Source organism: Salvelinus namaycush, chromosome 1 (genome assembly GCF_016432855.1).
Source record: "Salvelinus namaycush isolate Seneca chromosome 1, SaNama_1.0, whole genome shotgun sequence".
In the NCBI taxonomy this organism is placed as follows: Eukaryota; Metazoa; Chordata; class Actinopteri; order Salmoniformes; family Salmonidae; genus Salvelinus; species Salvelinus namaycush.
The window spans coordinates 15,494,158-15,520,304 of NC_052307.1; the positions used below are offsets into that span (position 1 = coordinate 15,494,158).

General features: G+C 42.4%; 1 protein-coding gene across 1 annotated transcript in view; it reads left to right on the plus strand.

The window, feature by feature from the left end:
* Nucleotides 1-26,147, plus strand: part of LOC120050553 (acetyl-CoA carboxylase-like) — a 59,924-nt gene that overhangs the window by 15,894 nt on the left and 17,883 nt on the right. The window contains exons 2-27 of the mRNA XM_038997146.1: nucleotides 13,135-13,267; nucleotides 13,474-13,612; nucleotides 13,799-13,908; nucleotides 14,140-14,221; nucleotides 14,350-14,448; nucleotides 14,699-14,808; nucleotides 15,123-15,233; nucleotides 15,447-15,656; nucleotides 15,867-16,037; nucleotides 16,222-16,383; nucleotides 16,484-16,647; nucleotides 16,971-17,121; nucleotides 17,232-17,335; nucleotides 17,630-17,711; nucleotides 18,040-18,185; nucleotides 18,269-18,419; nucleotides 18,557-18,691; nucleotides 20,609-20,755; nucleotides 21,045-21,233; nucleotides 21,519-21,619; nucleotides 21,719-21,807; nucleotides 21,925-22,049; nucleotides 24,007-24,120; nucleotides 24,310-24,423; nucleotides 24,524-24,613; nucleotides 24,720-24,838. Coding sequence (XP_038853074.1) covers nucleotides 13,135-13,267; nucleotides 13,474-13,612; nucleotides 13,799-13,908; nucleotides 14,140-14,221; nucleotides 14,350-14,448; nucleotides 14,699-14,808; nucleotides 15,123-15,233; nucleotides 15,447-15,656; nucleotides 15,867-16,037; nucleotides 16,222-16,383; nucleotides 16,484-16,647; nucleotides 16,971-17,121; nucleotides 17,232-17,335; nucleotides 17,630-17,711; nucleotides 18,040-18,185; nucleotides 18,269-18,419; nucleotides 18,557-18,691; nucleotides 20,609-20,755; nucleotides 21,045-21,233; nucleotides 21,519-21,619; nucleotides 21,719-21,807; nucleotides 21,925-22,049; nucleotides 24,007-24,120; nucleotides 24,310-24,423; nucleotides 24,524-24,613; nucleotides 24,720-24,838 — 3,348 coding nt within the window. The remainder of the gene's footprint in view (nucleotides 1-13,134; nucleotides 13,268-13,473; nucleotides 13,613-13,798; nucleotides 13,909-14,139; nucleotides 14,222-14,349; nucleotides 14,449-14,698; nucleotides 14,809-15,122; nucleotides 15,234-15,446; nucleotides 15,657-15,866; nucleotides 16,038-16,221; nucleotides 16,384-16,483; nucleotides 16,648-16,970; nucleotides 17,122-17,231; nucleotides 17,336-17,629; nucleotides 17,712-18,039; nucleotides 18,186-18,268; nucleotides 18,420-18,556; nucleotides 18,692-20,608; nucleotides 20,756-21,044; nucleotides 21,234-21,518; nucleotides 21,620-21,718; nucleotides 21,808-21,924; nucleotides 22,050-24,006; nucleotides 24,121-24,309; nucleotides 24,424-24,523; nucleotides 24,614-24,719; nucleotides 24,839-26,147) is intronic.

Here is a 26,147-nt window from a genome sequence, read left to right on the forward strand (position 1 = left end):
AGTTTCTTAATTTGGTTGTGTTGCTTGTAACGTACCATGGCCGTTAGTGTAGCATGACGTTGCCAGAGGCAAACTTGGTGTGTGTGCGTGCGTGCATGGTACCGTCCACTTGAACCACATATACTATTCAGTGCATTCAGAAAGTATTCAGACCTCTTGACTTTTTCCAAATTTTGATCCGTTACAGCCTTATTCTAAAATGGATTTTAAAAACTCAATCTACACACACTACCCCATAATGACAAGCGAAAACAGCTTTTTAGACATTTTTGGAAATGTATTACAAATAAAAAAAACTATACCTTATTTACATAAGTATTCAGACCCTTTTGCTATGAGACAAAAAATTTAGCTCCGGTGCATCCGGTTTCCATTGATCATCCTTGAGATGTTTCTACAACCTTGATTACCATCATGTGGAACTGGAATAGTACGAACTACTTATTTTCCTTGTTTGGGAAACGTGTGGTTGAGACAAAAATATAATGATAAAAAGCCCCTTAAAACCAACTTCTCATTTGGAAATCAGCCTACGTGGCATTGATATGAGTCAAAAACACTTATTCTGTCAAACTTCACTACAAAGTGTAAATATGACCGAATACATGACCGAATACAAACAGTGTAACTATTCCCTCCGCAAGGCAATCAAACAAGCTAAGTGCCAGTATAGAGACAAAGTAGAGTCGCAATTCAACAGCTCAGACACAAGCGGTATGTGGCAGGGTCTACAGTCAATCACGGATTACAAAAAGAAAACCAGCCCTGTCGCGGACCAGGATGTCTTGCTCCCAGACAGACTAAATAACTTTTTTGCTCGCTTTGAGGACAATACAGTGCCACTGACACGGCCCGCTACCAAAACCTGCGGGCTCTCCTTCACTGCAGTCGAGGTGAGTAAAACATTTAAACGTGTTAACCTTCGCAAGGCTGCAGGCCCAGACGGCATTCCCAGCCGCGTCCTCAGAGCATGCGCAGACCAGCTGGCTGGTGTGTTGACGGACATATTCAATCAATCCTTATCCCAGTCTGCTGTTCCCACATGCTTCAAGAGGGCCACCATTGTTCCTGTTCCCAAGAAAGCTAAGGTAACTGAGCTAAATGACTACCGCCCCGTAGTACTCACTTCAGTCATCATGAAGTGCTTTGAGAGACTAGTCAAGGACCATATCACCTCCACCCTACCTGACACCCTAGACCCACTCCAATTTGCTTACCGACCCAATAGGTCCACAGACGACGCAATCGCAACCACACTGCACACTGCCCTAACCCATCTGGACAAGAGGAATACCTATGTGAGAATGCTGTTCATTGACTACAGCTCAGCATTTAACACCATAGTACCCTCCAAACTCGTCATCAAGCTCGAGACCCTGGGTCTCGACCCCGCCCTGTGCAACTGGGTACTGGACTTCCTGACGGGCCGCCCCCAGGTGGTGAGGGTAGGTAACAACATCTCCACCCCGCTGATCCTCAACACTGGGGCCCCACAAGGGTGCGTTCTGAGCCCTCTCCTGTACTCCCTGTTCACCCACGACTGCGTGGCCATGCACGCCTCCAACTCAATCATCAAGTTTGTGGACGACACTACAGTGCTAGGCTTGATTACCAACAACAACGAGACGGCCTACAGGGAGGAGGTGAGGGCCCTCGGAGTGTGTTGTCAGGAAAATAACCTCACACTCACTAAAACAAAGGAGATGATTGTGGATTTCAGGAAACAGCAGAGGGAGCACCCCCCTATCCACATCGACGGGACAGTAGTGGAGAGGGTAGTAAGTTTTAAGATCCTCGGCGTACACATCACGGACAAACTGAATTGGTCCACCCACACAGACAGCGTTGTGAAGAAGGCGCAGCAGCGCCTCTTCAACCTCAGGAGGCTGAAGAAATTCGGCTTGTCACCAAAAGCACTCACAAACTTCTACAGATGCACAATCGAGAGCATCCTGTCGGGCTGTATCACCGCCTGGTACGGCAACTGCTCCGCCCACAACCGTAAAGCTCTCCAGAGGGTAGTGAGGTCTGCACAACGCATCACCGGGGGCAAACTACCTGCCCTCCAGGACACCTACACCACCCGATGTCACAGGAAGGCCATAAAGATCATCAAGGACAACAACCACCCGAGCCACTGCCTGTTCACCCCTCTATCATCCAGAAGGCGAGGTCAGTACAGGTGCATCAAAGCAGGGACAGAAGCTGTTTTTCAGTCTCTCGATCTCAAGGCCATCAGACTGTTAAACAGCCACCACTAACATTTAGTGGCTGCTGCCAACATACTGACTCAACTCCAGTCACTTTAATAATGGGAATTGATGGAAATGTATGTAAAAATGTATCACTAGCCACTTTAAACAATGCCACTTAATATAATGTTTACATACCCTACATTATTCATCTCATATGTATATACTGTACTCTATATCATCTACTGCATCTTGCCATCTTTATGTAATACATGTATCACTAGCTACTTTAAACTATGCCACTTTATTTATTTATTTATTTTTCAGGGGTGGATCAGCTTAATATTGCGGAAAGAATGTTGCTTCCAATGTAAATGTCTGCATCATTTCCAATCCCCCATATTTTTTGGGGTAAATATATATATCCATACACGTATGCATACATATACACATATATACATACACATACCTATATAGACATACATACTTTTTTAAAGAATATACCTTTATTATTATTCCCCGCAAACCCTACCACCGTTCCCCCAATTGGAGTAAACTAATAAACACTTCTGCTTTTACCTTCAATTTATACATCTTATACACATTTTACAGACGCAGTCTACTTTACAATAGTTCTCTCTTGTTTGTTCTTAGTCCTTCCTCTATTTCTGATGTCCATCGAGTTTGATTTCCACTTGTAACTGTGCTATTTCACAAAAGCTCCGAACCTATACACATTTCACAGATCCCGTATGCCCTACATTGTTTATCTTATTAGTCCCACCCTTCAGCTCCACTCAACCCTTCCCATCTATCTTCCAACATCATCCATTTTGGATTTTTATTTGCCATATATTTTTCAACTGTGCTGTGATGCTTCACAAAAGATTTGAACCTTCCTATTCTCATAGCTTCTACAGATTGTAAATTAAAAATAAACATTTTTGCTAAAATAATTATTATATTATTGATTGATTGACTATGGCTTTTCAAATCCCCCAGTATTGCCATCTGTAGCGTTAGTTCTAGGCAAATGTTGCAATTCTTCAGCCATTCCTGGACCTGTGACCAAAAACGAGCTACATATGGACAATACCAAAATAAATGGTCTAATGACTCTGCCTCCTCACAGCAGAATCTGCAGAGCTGGGAAGATTGTATCCCCCATATATATAACATTCTATTAGTTGCAAGAATTTTGTATAGTAATTTAAATTGGAAAAATTCGAAGTTTTGAATCCGGCGTTGTTTTGCGTATCAATTCATAAACCATGTGCCATGGAATGGGTACATCGAAAATCTCTTCCCAACTATTTTGCAATTTATATGGCACAGCTGTCAGTTTTTTGGTCCTTAAATTAAATTGGTATATGTTTTTATTTATCACACTTTTCTTTAACCATTTATGTTCTTTAATACAGGGCCGACATACAAGTTCCTTACTTTTTTCCCCTTCTACTTGCCTCTTCCATTTTTGTGGTACTGCTGCAATTAATTGGTTGTAATTTTGGGTAGAGCAGACATTTCCATATGTCTGTGTTAGCTGCATGCGTGACATAACTCCACCAGTCCTATTTATGATATCATTCACTAAAATTATACCTTTTTTAAACATTTCTTCGATAAATACTGTTTTTTTATCAATTAATATATTTGAATTTAACCATAATATTTGTTGTACTATTTGTTCCGTCCTTTCAGGTGGATTAAACTGAAATTGCAACCAACTTTCTAAGGCTTGTTTAAAAAATAAAGATATTTTGGAGATTATTTCCTTTTCAACCAACCGAAAGTGAGCAGGTGTAATCTGAATAAAGGGGAAAAGGCCTTTCCTGAATATAGGATGAGACATTCGTACCAATTGACTAGAGAACCAGTTTGGATTTAAGTATAACTTTTGTATGACTGATGCCTTTAGTGAGAGGTCTAATGCTTGAATATTTAATAATTTCTGCCCACCGAATTCATATTCGTTATATAAATAGGCCCTTTTAATTTTATCTGGCTTGCCGTTCCAAATAAAATTGAATATTTTTTGTTCATATAATTTAAAAAGCAGGTCACTAGGTGTAGGCAAAACCATAAGCAAATAGGTAAACTGTGATATAACTAAAGAGTTAATCAGGGTGATTTTTCCACAAATAGACAGGTATTTTCCTTTCCATGGTAGCAAGATCTTATCTATTTTTGCTAACTTTCTATAAAAATGTATTGGAGTGAGAACATTTCTTTCTTTTGGTATTTGTATACCGAGTATGTCCACATCTCCGTCAGACCATTTAATTGGTAAACTACATGGTAATGTAAAATGTGCATTTTTTTGTGATCCAATACGTAATATGGTACATTTATCATAATTTGGTTTTAATCCAGAGAGGATAGCAAAAGTATCCAGATCCTCTAAGAGGCCGTGGAGAGACTGTAATTGTGGTTTTAAAAGAAAACATGAATCATCAGCGTACAATGACACCTTAGTTTTTAAGCCACGGATTTCTAATCGCTTAATATTATTGTTTGATCTAATCTTAGCAGCTAACATTTCGATGGCAATAATAAATAGATATGCCGATAGTGGACAACCTTGTTTTACTCCTCTAGATAGTTTAAAACTTTCTGAGATGTAGCCATTATTTACTATTTTACACCTAGGGTTACTATACATAACCTTAACCCATTTTATAAGAGATTCCCCAAAATTGAAATGTTCTAGGCATTTATATATAAACTCCAGTCGTACTTTATCAAAAGCCTTTTCAAAATCAGCTATGAAAACCAGGCCTGGTGTCCCCGATATTTCATAGTGTTCTATTGTTTCCAGTACTTGTCTTATATTATCTCCAATGTATCGTCCATGTAAAAAACCTGTCTGATTAGGATGAATAATATCTGACAATACTTTTTTAATTCTATGTGCCAAGCATTTTGCTAGGATTTTTGCATCACAACACTGGAGTGTAAGAGGTCTCCAATTTTTTTAACGGACTGGATCTTTATATATACCACTTGGGTCCTGTTTCAGTAATAATGATATCAGACCTTCTTGTTGCGTGTCTGATAATCTACCATTTATATAGGAGTGGTTAAAACAAGCTAATAATGGTCCTTTGAGTATATCAAAAAAAGTTTTGTATACTTCCACTGGTATGCCATCCAACCCTGGAGTTTTCCCATCCTTAAAGGCCCCAATTGCATCAAACAGTTCCTCCTCTGTAATTTGGCCTTCACATGAGTCTTTCTGTACAGATGTTAATTTTACATTATTATTAGGGAAAAAATCCATACAATTAGTGTCAGTTAGTGGAGATGGAGGAGCCTGAAATGAAAACATATTCTTAAAGTACTTTACTTCCTCTTTCAAAATATCATTTGGTGAATCATGCGTGACTCCATCATTTGTAACAAGTTTTAATAAAAACAATTTTGGTAGCATTTCTATATTGTAGATTGAAAAATAATTTGGTGCATTTTCCCCCATATTCCATCCAGTTCGCTTTATTTTTATAATATATTACACTGGATCTTTCTTGAATAAGTTCCTCCATTTCTTTTTGTTTTTCCTCTAACTTATTCTGTGTCTCTATGGTACTGTTTTTATTGCTATCTAACTGTACTGTTAGTCCTTCAATTTCCTTTGTTAATATGGATTCTTTTGATCTAAATTGCTTTTGTTTTATAGATGAGTACTGAATTGCATTGCCTCTAAAGGCACATTTAAAAGTGTCCCATACAATAAGGGGATCTGCTGTACCTATGTTATGTCTGAAAAAGTAAGTTATAAAATCTTCTGTCCTAGTTCTAAACAATTTATCATCTAGTAGACTTTGATAAAATTTCCAATATCCTCGCCCACGCGGAAATTCTGTAAGAGTAATATATATGCCAATTATGTGATGATCCGACCGCATTCTGTCCCCTATCAACACTTTTTAAACTTTTGGTGCCAGAGAGAATGGTATAAGAAAGTAGTCAAGACGACTAGCTTGATTAAGCCTCCGCCATGTATATCTCACTAGGTCAGGATATTTAAGTCTCCATATATCCACTAATTCCAATATATCCATGACATTCATGATTTCCTTAAGTGCCTGAGGGTGATAGTTTGTAGTGTGATTTCCTTTCCGGTCCATAGAGGTATTTAAGACCGTATTAAAATCTCCCACCATAATAATAGAGTCTAGTGTTGCTTGTAGAGTTGATAAATTCTTATATATATTTTCAAAAAAGCTTGGATCATCATTATTCGGACCGTATAGGTTAATAAGCCATATCTGTTTAATTCTATCTGACAATTTGCACATTTGGATCAAAATTATTGTTAATTAAAACGATCACCCCTTTTGAATTTCTTTGCCCATGGGAGAAGTATATTTCACCCCCCCAGTTCTTTTTCCACAAAACTTCATCTAAAACTGTTGAATGGGTTTCCTGTAAACAATAGATATTATATTCCTTCTCTTTTAGCCAGGTAAATACTGATTGTCTTTTCTTATTATCTGCTAGGCCATTACAATTGTAACTGGCTATACTTATTTCACCACCTATCATAATGAGACACAACTTTCAATTCTTCTTATCGAATTATATGTTTGTAAACGTACCATTAAAAAGTAACATGATGATTGAGTGTCTATATAGCTGTACCATGATATTTGCATTTCTACTAAGTAAACCTCCAATTGGTCCCTTCTATTCCACCCGCTAAAAGCCCTCATCCCGAGTTGGGTTGTCATCCCAATGCCCGGCAGACCACCCTCGACCCCCTGTATCCTATAGCCCTGAACCGACTGGGATCCATCCTTTGAAAAGAGCACACAGTGCCATTTACCGAATTGAAGTAGATTAACTGCCAAATGCATTTCCATCGCCCTCACCTCGATTTGTATTATATATAGCTGTGGATCATCCTCTATTGTCCCTAACATCTTTTACTCCTTCGCAACAGTTGTGGGATACACACATACACCCACACTCACTCAACCCATACCCCCACACAACCATAAGCTCACTTACTCAACAATTGCACCAAACCAGAGCCCAACTCAAGATAGGTCTTGATTTACAAATGCACTTGCAGTTGCAGCTGCATGAGAAGGCCTGCAAGACTGCGCAAAAAATAGGCAAAACATGAGCGATTTTATTTACCATTGTCACATCCTAGATGATGGAGGTCAAATGTACACCTTTTCCCTTCAACACCCACAATACGGTCACCCGTATTGACCATATTCCCAAGCATCTCCATGCAGTCCGACTTTGATTTTGTGCCACTAGGGTCACAATAATATGCCCCTCTCTGAATGTCCGAGTGTGACCCCCTCCCCATGGGTTACTGCAGCTAGTGTTGCCAGCACTGCCACTGCCTGGGTTGGGGCACCCCACCGGAATCCCCACCGGCTAGGTACAAGGTCATCAAGGTTCTCATTAGCAGTTTTGAGAATTTCCTTGTGTAGTATGCTCTCCCTTTAGGGGGCTTTGGCTTTGCAGGACCAACCCTGCCAAACAGGCTCAGAATCTTGAGGGGGCAGTGCTGCTCTTGGTCTCTGACCTCATTTTGGCTGCATACAGACCGCTTACAGCATGCACATAAAACAGTTAGGGACTTCTCCTTAGTATCTGGGTGATTCAGGTGGGTGTCTAGGGTATAGGGTCATGGACCGTACCATTAAAACAGGATCATAAATAAATAGATATAATTTATTTAAAAAATGTAGTTCCCCATGATAGGACAACAACAAATCAAATGTATCATTTATTTTAAAACTGTTCCACCATGATAGGACAATAAATAAATAAGACGTATAATTCATTATCATCTGAACAACATTGAAAGCCCTCTCATACACTTTATGTTTATATACCCTACATTACTCATCTCATATGTATATACTGTACTCTATACCATCTACTGCATCTTGCCTATGCCGTTCTGTACCATCACTCATTCATATATCTTTATGTACATATTCTTTATCCCTTTACACTTGTGTGTATAAGGTAGTAGTTGTGGAATTGTTAGATTACTCGTTGGTTATTACTGCATTGTCGGAACTAGAAGCACAAGCATTTCGCTACACTCGCATTAACATCTGCTAACCATGTGTATGTGACAAATAAAATTTGATTTGATAAATAATTATTGTCATAAAGTCAGTCTGGTCCAAAGCAGAGTTTTGTACATGAGTATGTCACAACGTAAATGAAGGTTGGGTTCATTTCAATCCTGCTCACAGCTGTCAGCACACAAGTAATCATACATTTGGAGTCCAGCTGCACGCAAGCCAATTGTAATGCCTGCGGTAATTAGGGACCATGAGACAATACTGTATGTTAAAATTCTATTGGTTCCAAATTTCAATGACTTAACCTCAAACTAACTAAATTGTAGATATTCATATACAAATATTGAAAGCATTTAATGAGAACTATAAGGTGTCCAACATGAAAATATTGTCTAATTTACATTGTGTAATTAATTTACTGATGGTCCCTAACTAGCCCCGGAGATATGCTATCAAAAGTCAAACCAAGTTTGCTACGGTAGCACAACAGCCAGCTGAAGCTAATTGGTGAAATAATTTGGCTAACTCTTCCCACCTGCAAACACCCTCACACACATGAGACATCTGCATCAAACCACACCCCGAAATCAACTCAAGCTGTAAAACAGTGGTCTGGTCCAGAAACGAACCCTAGAGTGTAATACAGCAATCTGCCAACAGATCTTTGCTTAGCATGATAGCCTCTTTCAACAAAACTTTCTTATCCACATTGCTGGTGACTTTAGGTGTCATGATTCATGACCACTACAAAAGTAGTGCCATCAACAAGAACTTCTCACCTTCTCTTTTCAGTGTGGCACAGGATCAATAATATGTTTGTTTAAGGACAAATTATGATACAGGTTTATAGGTTGTGAACTTAGTCGCTGTAACATTTTTGATATCAGTGACAACTTCAACAGGGAAGCTGTATTTACACTAAAAAGAGAGGTGGGGGGGGGGGGCACGTAATCAATAATGGCACACTAGCTGTAGTATTTTGTTTTCTCTCTTGTCCAGCTATTTTAGACCTCAGGAAGCAATTTGTGAGTTTGTTTACTTGACTGCAGTGCTGCTAAAGGCACTTGAAGGCTGAGTGTTGCATTCCAGTCGGTCTTGGTTAGCTAGCTACAGGGCCTTCAAAGTATTTACACCCCTTGACTTTTTCCACATTTTGTTGTTTTACAGCCTGAATTTAAGGTGGATTAAATAGAGATTTTGTGTTACTGGCCTACACACAATACCCCATAATGTCAAAGTGGTATGTTTTTAAAAATGTATAAAAAAATGAAAAGCTGAAATGTCTTGTCATTCAAACCCTTTTTGTTATTACGATCCTAAATAAGTCCTGAATACAAAGTGTTATTTTTGGGGCAAATCGAACAACGCATCACTGTGTACCACTCTTCATATTTTCAAGTATGGTGGTGGCTGCATCATGTTATGGGTATGCTTGTAATCGGCAAGGACTAGTGAGTTTTTGGGGGGATAAAAATAAATGGAATAGAATTAAGCACAGACAAAATCCTAGAAGAAAACCTGGTTCAGTCTGCATTCTAACAGACACTGGGAGACAAATTCACCTTTCAGCAGGATAATAAACTAAAACAAGGCCAATGATACACTGGAGTTGCTTACCAAGACAACATTGAATGTTCTTGAGTGGCCTAGTTAGATTTTCAAGCCGATATAAGACAAAACTATGGCAAGACTTGAAAATGGTTGTCTAGCAATGATCAACAACCAACTTGACACAGCTTGAATAATTTTTAAAAGAATAATGTGCCAATATTGTAAAATCTAGGTGTGCAAAGCGCTTAGACTTTCCCAGAAAGACTCACAGCTGTAATTGCTGCCAAAGGTGATTCTAACATTTTATTGACTCAGGGGATTGAATACTTATCTAATCAAGAAATGTTAGTGTTATATGTTTCATATACAGTACCAGTCAAAAGTTCGGACACACCTACTCATTCAAGGGTTTTTCTTTATTTGTACTATTTTCTACTTTGTAGAATAATAGTGAAGACATCAAAACTTTGAAATGACACATATGGAATCATGTAGTAACCAAGAAAGTGTTAAACAATTCAAAATATATTTGAGATTCTTCAAAGTAGCCACCCTTTTTGCATTGATGTCAGCTTTGCACACTCTTGGCATTCTCTCAACCAGCTTCATGAGGTAGTCACCTGGAATGCATTTCAATTAACATGTGTGCCTTGTTAAAAGTTAATTTGTGGAATTCGTTTCCTTCTTAATTCGTTTGAGCCAATCAGTTGTGTTGTGACAAGGTAGGGGTGATATACAGAATATATCCCTATTTGGTAAAAGACGAAGTCCATATTATGGCAAGAACAGCTCAAATAAGCAAAGAGAAATGACAGTCCATCATTACTTTAAGACATGAATGTCAGTCAATCCGGAACATTTCTAGAACTTTGAACGTTTCTTCAAGTGCAGTCGCAAAAACCATCAAGTGCTATGATGAAACTGGCTCTCATGAGGACCGCCACAGGAAAGGAAGACCCAGAGTTGCAAGCAAGCCTACATTGAGCAGAAAACGGACAGCTGAATTTCTAACGTTTTTAGTCAGATAATGTTACAATTTCCTATTTTCACACCTTCCGGGAAAGATTGTATTGTCCTGCAAACAATTCACAGATTTAAAAAGATGATTTGCAACATTTCTCATCAGCTGGCTAGCAGATCACCAATTAAATTGGTACATTAAATAGTACCTGCAAAACACCAGTCTCAATGTCAACAGTGAAGAGGCAACTCTGGGATGCTGGCCTTCTAGGCGGAGTTGCAAAGAAAAAGCCATATCTCAGACTGGCCAATAAATAAAAAAAAGATTAAGATGGGCAAAGGGCAAAAGAACACACACACTGGACAGAGGAACTCTGCCTAGAAGGCTAGCATCCCAGAGTCGTCTCTTCACTGTTGACGTTGATACTGACGTTTTGCGGGTACTATTTAATGAAGCTGCCAGTTGAGGACTTGTGAGGTGTCTGTTTCTCAAACTAGACACTCTAATGTACTTGTCCTCTTGCTCAGTTGTGCACCGGCGCCTCCCTCTTCTCTTTCTATTCTGGTTAGAGCCAGTTTGCGCTGTTCTGTAAAGGGAGTAGTACACAGCGTTGTACGAGATCTTCAGTTTCTTGGCAATTTCTCAAAACAAGAATAGACTGACGAGTTTCAGAAGAAAGTTCTTTGTTACTGGCCATTTTGAGCCTGTAATCGAACCCACAAATGCTGATGCTCCAGATACTCAACTAGTATAAAGATGGCCAGTTTTATTGCTTATTTAATCAGCACAACAGTTTCAGCTGTGCTAACATAATTGCAAAAATGGGTTTCTAATGATCAATTAGCCTTTTTTTAAATGATCAACTTGGATTAGCTAACACAACATGCCATTGGAACACAGGAGTGATGGTTGCTGTATTTCTGATCAATTTGATGTTGTTATTTTAATGGACAAAAAATATGGTTCTCTTTCAAAAACAAGGACATTTCTAAGTGAACGGTAGTGTATGTCATAGCTGACACCCCATTCTTTTTGCAGACATTTTTTTATCTTAATTCGGAGGAGATACAGTATTTAAGAGTTTTTGGACAACATGTTCGCATGAAAACCTGTGGGAGATTTTATCGTAACTCCATTACCAAAGTTTGCATTGGCACAGTTCTTCCACTAAATTAGTTTTAGTACATTTTTCTTTTCAAATTGTTAAAAGTAGTCCTTTTGCATAGAATTGTATGGTTTGTTCAACTTTGAAATCATAGTTTTTTTTGTTTGGTATGAGTCAAAGCATAGTTCCATTACCTTGGAATTACCCCTGTATTGTTTAGTGTTTGATCATTCTCGGTAGTGAACTTTATATTGTTTTATTGTGCCCCTTCATGTCACTTTTCAATAATATAGGCAGATATTCTGAAAGTCTGGCTTCTAATTTATTCATCATGTGATCATTTTGAACTGAAAACGAAAACCCATATCCAGGTTCCTTTTAACTGACTGCAGTTCAAAATGTAAAAAGTCACTCGCACATCTTGTTGCAGGTACATGGTAACAAAGAGAACTTTAAAGAAAAGAGAAACCTGCACACTGCTCTTGTTAGTATCACAGTTTTTTTTATTGAAGCTTACGTGTCAGCCTAACTGAGTGCAGTTAGTATTGTTTCCATTATCATATATTTTTCATATGAACTTGGTCCATGTGAACATTTTGGTGGTTGGGCACAATGGAGAGATGGTAAAATGCTCTGCCACTGCTGATAGGATTAAGCTTGTGTAACTAGGCTATGTATTTTTGCTGATAACACATTAACCTTTGATTGTCTCTGTGGTCTGGGAGCATTGTTTATACGTGCAGTACCAGGCATGTCTGAGGTACCTCTGTAGGTAACTGAGAGGATTAGCATGTGTGTTGTATTGCAGCCTGTCAGATTGTCTCCGAGTTGAAACATTTGTCTGTCGCGGTTGACTGAACACCTTGTGTAGGATATGGCTGACAAAATGTTTGGCTTACAGAGAAGGTAAGACATGCACTTGTGACCTGAGCAGTGACAGCACAACCATTACCTTCTGTAGAGACTGAACTTTGGCTGATTGCTGTGAAGGTCCAATGCTGCTGTTTCCTCCTTGTTCTGGGTTTGGCCTGTGAGTCCGATGTTGGTGAACTTGCTTGCTGGATGGGAATGTTCTTCTAGAAGTCCTACATCCTAATTTACCGGGACCTACTTTACATGATGCAGAGATTTGTCCCAACACAGAAATGACTGATTGCAGTTGCTTGATGTTTTACTTGAGTTGTACGAATGAAATATTAATAAAAAGCGTGAGGCATTGATGCATGTGTGCTCTTGGACAACCACTTGTATGTTTTCTCTTTCCAGGCCTAGCATGTCTCACCCACATCTGGTGAAGAAGGGTCGCGAGCACCGAAAAATTGAGCTGCAAAGACACTTCACCGTGGCCTCGCCGGCTGAGTTTGTCACCCGCTTTGGAGGAAACCGTGTGATAGATAAGGTAAGATATCCCTCCCTGTCTGTCTGTGCCTTTTTTGGATGCGTGTCACTAAATGTGTGTCTCTCTTGACTAAACTCATCAAGCTACGAGCAACAGACAACAAAATAGTGTCAAATGTTGAGTTGAGTACTGTTTACTTTCTTCTCTTTTTTTTCTTTCTTTCTCTCTCTCTTTTTGTCTCTCTCCCACTTTTTCTCTTTCACAAGGTGCTGATAGCTAATAATGGCATAGCGGCGGTCAAATGTATGCGTTCCATCCGCCGTTGGTCCTATGAGATGTTCCGGAATGAGAGGACCATCCGTTTTGTGGTGATGGTCACCCCCGAGGACCTGAAAGCAAACGCAGGTCAGTGAAACATGTTTTAGCAGGTCATCATCATCATCAGCTCCAGATCATTGTTCCTCATTGTGTCTCTTGGCACATCTGTAGATAAAGTCGACAGCGAGTCACTCAATTACTCCAAAGAAATGCTTTCTGTGTGAACTTCTCACGAATAACTAATGTGACTGTATGTGTGTGACTCTTCTATAGAGTATATCAAAATGGCGGACCACTATGTACCCGTACCCGGCGGCGCCAACAACAACAACTATGCCAACGTAGAGTTGATAGTGGACATCGCCAAGAGGATCCCTGTACAGGTCAGACGGTGCTCCTCCATCTCCACTCTCACCCACAGGAGAATTCGTTTTTGCTTAGAAGGGACATTACCAATCCCAAATCAAGTCACAATGTTCTACGATGGATGGACCGTGGCCGTATTAAGTGCATCGATGAATGTTGCTGTCAAATTGGTCTGAGAGGCTTTGTCCCTTCTAGTAATTATATTTTCATGGCTCCGACTCTGATCTCAGTTTTCTTATTGTTCACAGGCGGTCTGGGTTGGATGGGGTCACGCCTCTGAGAACCCCAAACTGCCTGAGCTCTTGGACAAGAACGGAATCTCCTTCTTAGGTACAGCCCGGCATGAAGCTGTTTGTGGATTATTGGATGGTTAACTCGCGTTACAACACAAGCACCATTCATTGTGGTGTGTTGATGTAGATATGTTTTTTATTTTTTATTTTTTGCGTGTGTCTCAGGGCCATCCAGTAAGGCCATGTGGGCCCTGGGTGATAAGGTGGCCTCCTCCATCGTGGCCCAGAGCGCAGACATCCCCACCCTGCCCTGGAGTGGATCAGGTGATATACCCCCTTACCTGCACACTTACCCCCAGACCTCCCCCATCCTTGCATCTTAACCCCTTCCCCACACCCCCAATCTGGTATTACAAAAGACTTACAAGACAGTATTAGGACTCTGACTGGGTGACTGACTGTTGTGTTTTAACACTAGCGGTTTTGAAGATGATTCTGTTCTATTCTATACTCTGTCATAAGTGTATTTGTTCTGAGCTAGGTCTCATGTTATTTTCTTTTGCGTGTGCTGTAGGTCTGAGAGTAGACTGGACAGAGGAGGACCAGAGGCTCGGCCATGTGATCAGCGTGCCTCCAGAGGTCTACGTGCACGGCTGCGTGCGTGATGTTGACGATGGACTTGCGGTAAGCATCTCCACGCCATCGCCAATGCTGAAACCATTGAGACATCCTTTGCAGCATATGACAAATAGTCACTGGAGAGGTATTTAATTCACTCTGTTTGTATTGATGTCCTTTAAGAGGTCTGAAACGATGTATTTCAATGTGTTTCTTTCCCGAGCAATGGAAATGCTGTCCCTAACTCGCTTTTAAACCAAGGTTCATGAACAGTGGAGCAAACTGAAGATGAAACGTGTTGGTTTTAACAATAAAATATTTGATTTCAAGTTCAGGGTTGCTGAATATCCTTTCATCTTCAATGTGCTTTCTCCTGAAAGGGAGCAGACACAATTGGCTACCCGGTGGTGATAAAAGCGTCAGAAGGAGGAGGGGGCAAGGGCATCCGGAAGGTGGACAACGCTGAGGACTTTGCCAGCTTCTTTAGACAGGTTTGTGTCATTGCATTTCGCATGCACGCACACACACACACACACACACGCACACACATTTTACATACTTTATTTGAATCCACATCCACACAGCTAGGCTGCCCATAACACCTGAAACACACACACACACTGCATGGGGATGTCATGTCCATAATTAGCACAATTTTGTGTTAACCTCATCTAATACAAATCGATGGATCCATCCATCTACAGGTGCAGGCGGAGGTGCCCGGCTCGCCCATCTTCGTCATGCAGTTGGCCCAGCATGCCCGTCACCTGGAGGTCCAGATCCTTGCCGACCAGTACGGCAACGCCATCTCCCTGTTTGGCCGAGACTGCTCCATCCAGCGGAGACACCAGAAGATCATTGAGGAGGCCCCGGCCACCATAGCATCTTCCACCACCTTTGAGCACATGGAGCAGGTGAGACACAGAGGGCCTTTCCTTGTCATTGTGTTCGCCATTGTAATGACGATTCTCCACTTTGACATTTAGATACTTGTTTTTCGGCCATTTCACTATTCCATAGTTGTGTTCATTAGGGCACACAACGGAAAATGTAGTCCCTCCCTGTTTTAGTCAGTTATCTTCCTCTTGGTGCCTAATGAACACAAGCCCCCTCCCCCATGTCAGTATGCAGTGCGGATGGCTAAGATGGTGGGCTACGTGAGCGCAGGCACCGTGGAGTACCTCTTCTCTGAAGACGGGAGCTTCCACTTCTTAGAGCTCAACCCCCGTCTGCAGGTGGAACACCCCTGCACAGAGATGATTGGGGATGTCAACCTGCCCGCTGCCCAGCTACAGGTACGCAGCAGCCAGAGGTCAGGGTTTAATCTCGTCCTTTGACTTAGTTAATGATCGCATTCCATTTTTTTCTCAGTAAAATGTTATATTTATGTGGTTGTTGAGATGTTCTGAAAGCTTTAGGAACTGTGAATAGTTCCTTGGGAATAAACAATGTTAACTTGGTCTTTCTCCTTTGTTGTAGATAGCCATGGGGATCCCTCTCCACAGGATCAAAGACATCCGCATGCTTTATGGAGAGACCCCTTGGGGGGACACCACCATCAACTTTGAGGCCCCAGACTGTGTACCCAGTCCCCGGGGACACGTCATTGCGGCCCGCATCACCAGCGAGAACCCAGACGAGGTGTGCATTCTACAGGGCTGGCCTGCCATATTCTTAACAAGAGATGGCATGGGTTCTGCAGGCTCACAACTGACCTGTCCTCCCTCCTTGTCACTCGCAGGGCTTCAAGCCCAGCTCGGGCACAGTGCAGGAACTCAACTTCCGCAGCAGTAAGAACGTGTGGGGCTACTTCAGTGTCGGGGCTACCGGGGGGTTGCACGAGTTTGCTGACTCCCAGTTCGGCCACTGCTTCTCCTGGGGGGAGAACCGAGAGGAGGCAATTTCGTGAGTCCTTCCTTGCCTTGTTGTGTTGTAGACTAGACTATCAGTTATTCTGATGAAGTCCCTATCAACCGCTAGCCCCTACTCCCTAACCACTCCTGTAGACCTGAGAGGATACGATAGGTGGAAGCAATATGGGGACATTTTCACCTGGCCAATCAGAAGGCAAGATTAAGCTATTATCAAAGTGCTCTCAGATCTACAGGAGTGATTAGGGTGTATGGGCTCGGCTCAGATCCATTTGGAATTCTGCATGAGTTGGTGGTTTGTGTGTTGGTGTCTTACCATACCTGGGGGGTGGTGGTGGTTACTGTGTGGTGGCGCAGGAACATGGTGGTGGCCATGAAGGAGCTGTGTATCCGGGGGGATTTCAGGACCACGGTTGAGTACCTCATCAAGCTGCTGGAGACAGAGAGCTTCCGGAACAACGACATCGACACGGGCTGGTTGGATAATCTCATCGCAGATAAAGTTCAGGTAGAGGACCCTTGTGGAATATGAACGTAAATCTTAAAAAAGTCAATCCTGTAAGACTACAGTTGGTTAAAAACAAATCTCCAACGTCTGTGTGTGTGTTCTCCCTGAAGGCGGAGAGGCCAGACACCATGCTGGGCATTGTCTGCGGGTCGTTACACGTGGCGGACGCTAGTTTCAGGAAGAGCATGTCCGACTTCCTGCACTCACTGGAAAGGTGGCCTACTATAGCCCAATTCACATTCTCACCCCCTCTTCTCCCTTAAGTGTGCAATTGTTACTTCCCCCTCAAGGCTGAAAAAATATTGGATTGGCATGGAGTTAGATGGAGTGTTTTTCTCCCATATTTGTTACAACCAATCCAATGCTTATAAATCCTTGAGGAGGAGTGAACAAGTAGATACCTGGGGAGAAGGAAGAGAATCCGAATATCACCTTTGTCGGTCCAATGTGTTATTGGTGTAATGTTGTACACCTGTCTAAATCCAGTATGTGAAATGTCCTTCTGTAGGGGCCAGGTGTTGCCTGCAGCGAGTTTGCTCAATACTGTCGAGGTGGACCTGGTCTACGAGGGGATCAAATACTGCCTCAAGGTACGAAGACCTCTCATTACACCTGTCTCATTCTCTGTCATGACTTGATCTCATCCTCTCAGGGATAAGTGCTTCTCCATCTGCATTGCTTGCTGTTTGGGGTTTTAGGCTGGGTTTTTGTATAGCACTTTGTGACATCATCTGATGTAAAAAGGGCTTCATAAATTAATTTGATTGATCAGGGGCGAATCCTAATTTCAGTCAAATTTTCACTTAATCATGCATTGATGTCAATAGGAGATTAAGTAAAAATTCATTTCAAGAGGAAGTTTGGATTCGCCCCTCAGTTATCAACCAATAAGACTTCAACATTGTTTGTGACTGACAGGTGGCTCGCCAGTCCCCCACCACGTATGTTGTCATCATGAATGGCTCGGACATTGAGATCGATGTCCACCGGCTGAGCGATGGCGGCCTCTTGCTCTCTTACAATGGCAGCAGCTACACCACCTACATGAAGGAGGAAGTGGACAGGTGGGACTTTCTGTCGGGTGGATGGATGGGCCATTAAGCCGATTCTTTTGCCATCATGAACGTATGTATTTGTAACCCTCTAGCTACCGGATCACTGTTGGCAACAAGACGTGTGTGTTTGAGAAGGAGAAAGACCCTACTGTGCTGAGGTCGTCCTCTGCTGGTAAGCTCCTGCTGTACCTGGTGGAGGACGGAGGCCATATCTGTGCAGGGAACTCGTATGCAGAGATCGAGGTGAGTGAGGAGTCCATGAAAACTTACTGTATGTCTACAGGTTTGGTTTTCATAATTAGATAATCGTTACATGGGTAGTCAGTCTTGTTTGTGTGTGTGCGTGCGTGCTCCGACTGACTTCTGCGGTGCGTCTGCAGGTCATGAAGATGGTGATGACACTGACAGTGGTGGAGTCTGGCTGTGTCCACTATGTGAAGAGGCATGGGGCGGTGCTGGCGCCTGGCTGTGTGGTGGCACGCATGGACCTGGACAACCCCAGCAGCATCCATCCAGCAAGTCACCCCCTCACCTACTTCAATACAACTCTATGGCTGCATCTAAACTGGCACACTATCCCATATATGTACTGTACTATATAGGGAATAGGGTGCCATTTCGGACACAGCCTGTAACACAGCTATTATAGTAGGCATTCTTATCACATAATACAGTACAAATCACATAGTAGTGCAATAGGTTTAAAACATACACCACCGTACAAAAACGTTTGGGGTCACTTAAATGTATGTTTTCATGGGAAAAAAGGACATGAAATGAGTTGCAAAATGAATAGGAAATGTAGTCAAGATGTTGACAAAGTTATAAATAATGATTTGTAATTGAAATAGTAATTGTGTCCTTCGAACTTTGCTTTCATCAAAGAGTCCTCCATTTGCAGCAATTACAGCCTTGCAGACCTTTGGCATTCTAGTTGTCAATTTGTTGAGGTAATCTGAAGAGATTTCACCTCATGAGATTTCACCTTATGATGGGCACTTCTTACGTACCATACGGTCAAGCTGCTCCCACAACAGCTCAATAGGGTTGAGATCCGGTGACAGTGCTGGCTACTCCATTATAGACAGAATACCAGCTGACTGCTTCTTCCCTAAATAGTTCTTGCATAGTTTGGAGCTGTGCTTTGGGTCGTTGTCCTGTTGTAGGAGGAAATTGGCTCCAATTAAGCACCGTCCACAGGGTATGGCATGGCGTTGCAAAATCTTCAAGATCCCTTTTACCCTGTCCAAATCTCCCACTTTACCACCACCAACACAACCCCAGACCATCACATTGCCTCCACCATGCTGGACCGATGGCGTCAAGCACTCCTCTAGCATCTGTTCTTTTTTTCTGCGTCTCACGAATGTTCTTCTTTGTGATCCGAAACTCAAACTTAGATTTGTCTGTCCATAACACTTTTTTCCAATCTTCCTCTGTCCAGTGTCTGTGTTCTTTTGCCAATCTTTTCTTTTTATTGGTCAGTCTGAGATATGGCTTTTTCTTTGCAACTCTGCCTAGAAGGCTAGCATCCCGGGGTCGCCTCTTCACTATTGACGTTGAGACTGGTGTTTTGTGAGTACTATTTAATGAAGCTGCCAGTTGAGGACTTGTGAGGCTCTGTTTCTCAAACGAGACACTCTAATGTACTTGTCCTCTTGCTCAGTTGTGCACCGGGGACTCCCACTCCTCTTTCTATTCTGGTTAGAGCCAGTTTGCGCTGTTCTTGTGAAGGGAGAAGTACACAGCGTTGTACGAGATCTTCAGTTTCTTGGTATTTTCTCGCATGGAATAGCCTTCATTTCTCAGAACAACAAAAGACTGATGAGTTTCAGAAGAAAGTTCTTTGTTTCTGGCCATTTTGAGCCTGTAATCGAACCCACAAATGCTGATGCTCCAGATACTCAACTAGTCTAAAGAAGGCCAGTTTTATTGCTTCTTTAATTAGCCCAACAGTTTTCAGCTGTGCTAACATAATTGCAAATTATAAATTAGCCTTTTAAAATGATCAACTTGGATTAGCTAACACAACGTGCCATTGGAACTCAGGATTGATGGTTGCTGATAATGGGCCTCTGTACGCCTATGTAGATATTCCATAAAAAATCTGCCGTTTCCAGCTACAATAGTCATTTACAACATTAACAATGTCTACACTGTATTACTGATAAATTTTTTGTTATTTTAATGGTCAAAAAATGTGCTTTTCTTTCAAAAAGAAAGACATTTCTAAGTGACCGCAAACTTTTGAATGGTAGTGTACATCATGTAAATCACACACCTTCACATAAGCATGGACAACAACCCACCTACACAACAGTCCCATCAGTCAGCCAGTCAATAGCAGGGATGGCGCAGTGGTCAGTTACACATTTGGAGTTTATACACATTTGGTTTATATCTGAATCTCTGTCTTCCTGTGGATCTCTTAGGTGGAGCTGAATACGGCCTCTCTCCCAGCCCAGCAGCCGCTGCCCATCGTGGGGGAGAAGCTCCACCAGGTCTTCCACATGGTCCTGGAGAACCTGGTCAAGGTCATGGATGGCTACTGCCTCACCGAGCCCTACTTCAGCAACAAGGTGGGGGCCTCCACCTACTGCAGCGCTGCACATACCAATAGAGTGGCCGCAAGGTTGCAGGTCGACATTAATATCGTAGTCGAGCAGATTATCAGATGGCATAATGCCCCAAAGAAGTCTTTTATCTTCTCCGGAACCATGTAAATCTTGTCAGATTGCTATGAAGACAAGTTGGAATGCGGGCATTTGCATCCCTTGTGCACACTGTAGAATGGGAATGTTGATTGAGCTGTGGGACAAGGGTGTGATATGAGGGTGTGATGACAGTATGTTCCCCCCACCCCTTCAGGTGAAGCAGTGGGTGGGCACCCTGATGAAGACCTTGCGGGACCCCTCGCTGCCCCTGCTGGAGCTGCAGGAGATCATGACCAGCGTGTCCAGCCGAATCCCGCCCGGTGTGGAGAAGGCCATCCGCAAGGTCATGGCCCAGTACGCCAGCAACATCACCTCGGTGCTCTGCCAGTTCCCCAGCCAAAGGGTGAGTGACTTAGCCTGGAATCCTAACTGATATGCTCCGTTTGACCATTCTCACTTCGCAAAAGTGAGTGGCCTCGGAGTACCTTAGTAGCAGGTTGGTCCCCAGATCTGTTTGTGCTGTCTTGCCAACTCTTACAGTCATTGTCAGTCCCCATACACTCGCCACCACATGATCAGACTTGGGACTGGGAATTGAATATATGCACAGTGAACTGCATCCACTCTCAGCTAATGAAGTGAATCCTTCTACAGTATGCCTGCTGAATTTGTTCCCCCTCCATTTTAGATTGCCTGCATCCTGGACAGCCATGCGGCCACCCTACAGAGGAAGGCTGACCGGGAAGTGTTCTTCATGAACACTCAGAGTATCGTCCAGCTGGTGCAGAGGTCCCACTTCTCTTATTTCACATCTGAATCATCACTCCATAACAGACATGACTTCAGATATATGAAGTTTGAGTGGATTGTGATATGAATGTGCTGCAGGTACCGCAGTGGAATCCGGGGTTACATGAAGTCTGTGGTGCTTGATCTGCTCAACCGTTACCTTCAGGTGGAGATGCAGTTCCAGCAAGGTGATTGGTGTTTCACTGTGGATATAATCAAGACATAAGACTGTATCCTGCTGTTGTATGAGTTATTTTATATTGTGGTGATACATGGTATGCCAATATTTTTCCTTTTGTGAACAGCTCACTACGACAAGTGTGTGATCAACCTGAGGGAGCAGTACAAGCCTGACATGACCCCTGTGCTGGAGAGCATCTTTTCTCACGCCCAAGTCTCCAAAAAGAACATCCTGGTCACTATGCTTATTGTAAGGCTACTTTCTCAACTTAACACCCACAGCTCTGCCTCCACTTGTTGAAGAACAAGTGAAGCTTAAACATTAATTCAGCCTCAATCTTTATAAAGGAAAATGCATTGCGCAAATGTTTATGCTATTTCGGAGGGGTCAACCAACACAACCTGCAAGCTGTTCCTCTGCTTGACTTTGTCATTGGTAATTGAAACCCAGCCTGGTCTCATAGACTAGACGTAGTATAGTAAATGTAAATCCGGGACACTCAAATTATACTGAACAAAAATATAATGAACAAAAATATAAACGCAACATGCAACATTTTCAAAGATTTTACTGAGTTACAGTTCCCATTCTACCTCATATCTATTGATTTCACATGACTGGGAATACAGATATGCATCTGTTGGTCACAGATGCCTTAAAAAAAAAGTAGGGCTGTGGATCAGAAAACCAGTCAGTATCTGGTGTGACTACCATTTGCCTCATGCAGAAGCTTCGCATAAAGTTGATCAGGCTGTTGATTGTGGCCTGTGGAATGTTGTCCCACTCCTGTTCAATGACTGTGCGAAGTTGCTGGATATTGGTAGGAACTGGAACACGCTGTCGTACACGTTGATCCAGAGCATTCCAAACATGCTCAATGGGTGACCTGTCTGGTGAGTATGCAGGCATTGGATGCAGGCCATGGAAGAACTGGGACATTTTCAGCTTCCAGGAATTGTGTGCAGATCCTTGTGTCATGTAGCCGTGCATTATCATGCTGAAACATGAAGTGATAGCGCCGGATGAATGGCACGACAATAGGCCTCAGGTATCTCTGTGCATTCAAATTGCCGTTGATAAAATGCAATTGTGTTTGTCCGTAGTTTATGTCGTCCAAAACCATAACCCCACCACCACCATGGGGCATTCTGTTCACAATGTTGACATCAGCAAACCGCTCACCCACACAATGCCATACATGTGGTCTGCGGTTGTGAGGCCGGTTGGATGTACTGCCAAATTTTCTAAAACAATGTTGAAGGCAGCTAATGGTAGAGAAATTAATATTACATTTTCTGGCAACAGCTCTGGTGGACATTCCTGCAGTCAGCATGCCAATTGCAGGCTCCCTCAACTTGAGACGTGTGGCATTGTGACAAAACTGCTCATTTTTAGTGGCCTTTTATTGTCCCCAGCAAAAACCTGTGTAATGATCATGCGTTTTAGTCAGCAAAGGAGAAATTCTCACTGGCAGCGATGCAGGGTAGGGTGGAAAGTAGGGTGGTTGGTCGGGGTGGAGAGGTGAGCTTATAACTGTGGGGTGGGTGTATAACGCAACCCAAAGGTTGCTAGTTCAAATCTCATCACAGACAACTTTAGTATTTTAGCTAATTAGCAACTTTTTAACTACTTTGCAACTACTTAGCATGTTAGTTAACCATTCCCCTAACCTTAACCCTTTATCTGAACTCCTAAACTTAACCCTAAACCCTAGCCTAGCTAACGTTAGCCAGCTAGCTAATATTAGCCACCTAGCTAGAATTCATAACATAACATACGTTTTGCTAATTCGTAAAATATTAATGTTTTGCAAATTTGTAATACATTATACGTTTTACAAATTCAAACCTATAAGTTTTGCAAATTTGTAACTTATTGTACATTTTGCAAATTCGTACCATATAATACGAATTGTAATTCGTGACATATCATACGAAATGGGTGATGGACATCCACAAATTAATACATACCATACGAAAGGTAAAATATCATACTAAATCGAGTGTCTCGGATTTACATACAGAATAATACGAAATGCTCTGAGACCAGGTTCTGAAACCACACCTGTCTTTATAATACATTGTAATAATTTTCAGTGAACCCGTAATGCAGTGTTCCTACATATGTAGTTTGTTGTATTGGGGCCATGTTTTACATCTTTCTAATGCTAATAGGGAGTGGGTTGTGTATCCCTGGTGATGTTTAGGATCAGCTGTGTGGCCGGGACCCCACCGTAACAGACGAGCTGATGGCCATCCTGAACGAGCTCACACAGCTCAACAAGATGGAGAACTCAAAGGTGGCTCTGCGTGCCAGACAGGTACGTTTCGCAACTGTTTGTACTTAATGACGTTTTCCCACAATGGAGTGTACCGTTCTTCAACATTCTAAGACTTCAGTCAGACTGGTAGGACCTTAGTCAGATAAGATGATAGATGTTATTCACTTAGATAAGCAGTTTAGTAGCTACAAAACAACACATATTGATGGACAAGTGTGTATTTTGCAGGTTTTGATAGCTTCCCATCTGCCTTCTTATGAACTGAGGCACAACCAGGTGGAGTCCATCTTTCTGTCTGCCATTGACATATATGGGCACCAGTTCTGCCCAGAGAACCTGAAGGTGAGCATCATATTTTCTGCGTTGTATGCAAAACAGCATTTTTTTTTTTTTGTTGACTTGCACAACATCTAAAGGATAATATTGCTTTTCCCCTCGGCAGAAACTCATCCTGTCTGAGACCACCATCTTCGATGTTTTGCCCAATTTCTTCTACCACTCTAACCGGGTGGTGTGCATGGCTGCCTTGGAGGTGAGCATAGTGAACAGCATATAAACCGGAATTGGCTTCATCCTGATGGAGATCATTTCGCAAAAATTCTCCCTTATGTTCTCTTCCCGCTGTCCCCTCCCTATAGGTGTACGTACGCAGGGGCTACATTGCTTATGAGCTGAACAGCCTCCAGCATCGCCAGTTGCAGGACGGGACGTGTGCTGTAGACTTCCAGTTCATGTTGCCGTCGTCCCACCCCAACAGGTACCCAGCCAACGGCAGACACCAGTTCTCTGCCAGCGTCATAAAGCAGCTCTACACCAAACTCACTACCCTATCTCCCAACTATGGAATTCAGATAATTTTGACTGTTGCAACATACAATACAAGGCTTCCATAGCTGCCAGGTACAAGGCTTCCATAGCTGCCAGGTACAAGGCTTCCATAGCTGCCAGGTACAAGGCTTCCATAGCTGCCAGGTACAAGGCTTCCATAGCTGCCAGGTACAAGGCTTCCATAGCTGCCAGGTCTCCCCTTGTGCCAAAAAGTGACCAGTAAGAAGTCTGTGAGTTGAGATAGAAGGAACAGGGTGGGTGCAATTTGCCATAAACTGGGGGATTCGAAAACAGACATAGAAATGACAGTTAGTTTACAACACAAAGTTACAACTCTGCCATTATGATAACTGTGTCAAAAGAAAAGTTGTTTGTAGTTAATTCACTATTCACCACGTAAGGCTTTAATTATGTTAAGCAATGTGAATGGAAATCTATTGTATCTGGTAATTTTTTTTGGGGGGGGGGGGTGTATCTTTGTTAACGAATGAGCCAATCGATGTTCAGTCCCTATACTGAGAGCCCTAATAAAGCCTGTAACCCCTGGTCATGGTATAGTCTGTATGCTGCTTCCATTTGGGCACAGCAATACTGTCCAATACTCTGTCCTTCCTCAACCCCCCCAACATTTTTTTTTTTACCCTTATTTTACTAGGTAAGTTGGCTGAGAACACATTCTCATTTACAGCAACGACCTGGGGAATAGTTACAGGGGAGAGGAGGGGGGCTGAATGAGCCAATTGTAAGCTGGGGATGATTAGGTGACCGTGATGGTATGAGGGCCATATTGGGAATTTAGCCAGGACACCGGGGTTAACACCCCTACTCTTACAATAAGTGCCATGGACTCTTTAGTGACCACAGAGAGTCAGGACACCCATTTTACATCCCATCCGAAAGATGGCACCCTACACAGGGCAATGTCCCCAATCACTGCCCTGGGGCAGATTTTTTTAGACCAGAGGAAAGGGTGCTTCCTACTGGCCCTCCAACACCACTTCCAGCAGCATCTGGTCTCCCATCCAAACCAGCAGTGGGATGCAGGGTGGTATGCCCTTTGGAACAAACCCTCAATATCGTTGTTTCCCACCGCCACTTTGGGGCAAATAGTCAGACCGAGGTAAACTATTGGGATTAATTGCTGTTCTATAAGATTGCTTTCAAGATGGCAACGCTCCGATTCCACAAACCAGGAAAAGGACTTCAGTCATTTATTGTTTAAAACGTTTTTTTTTTCT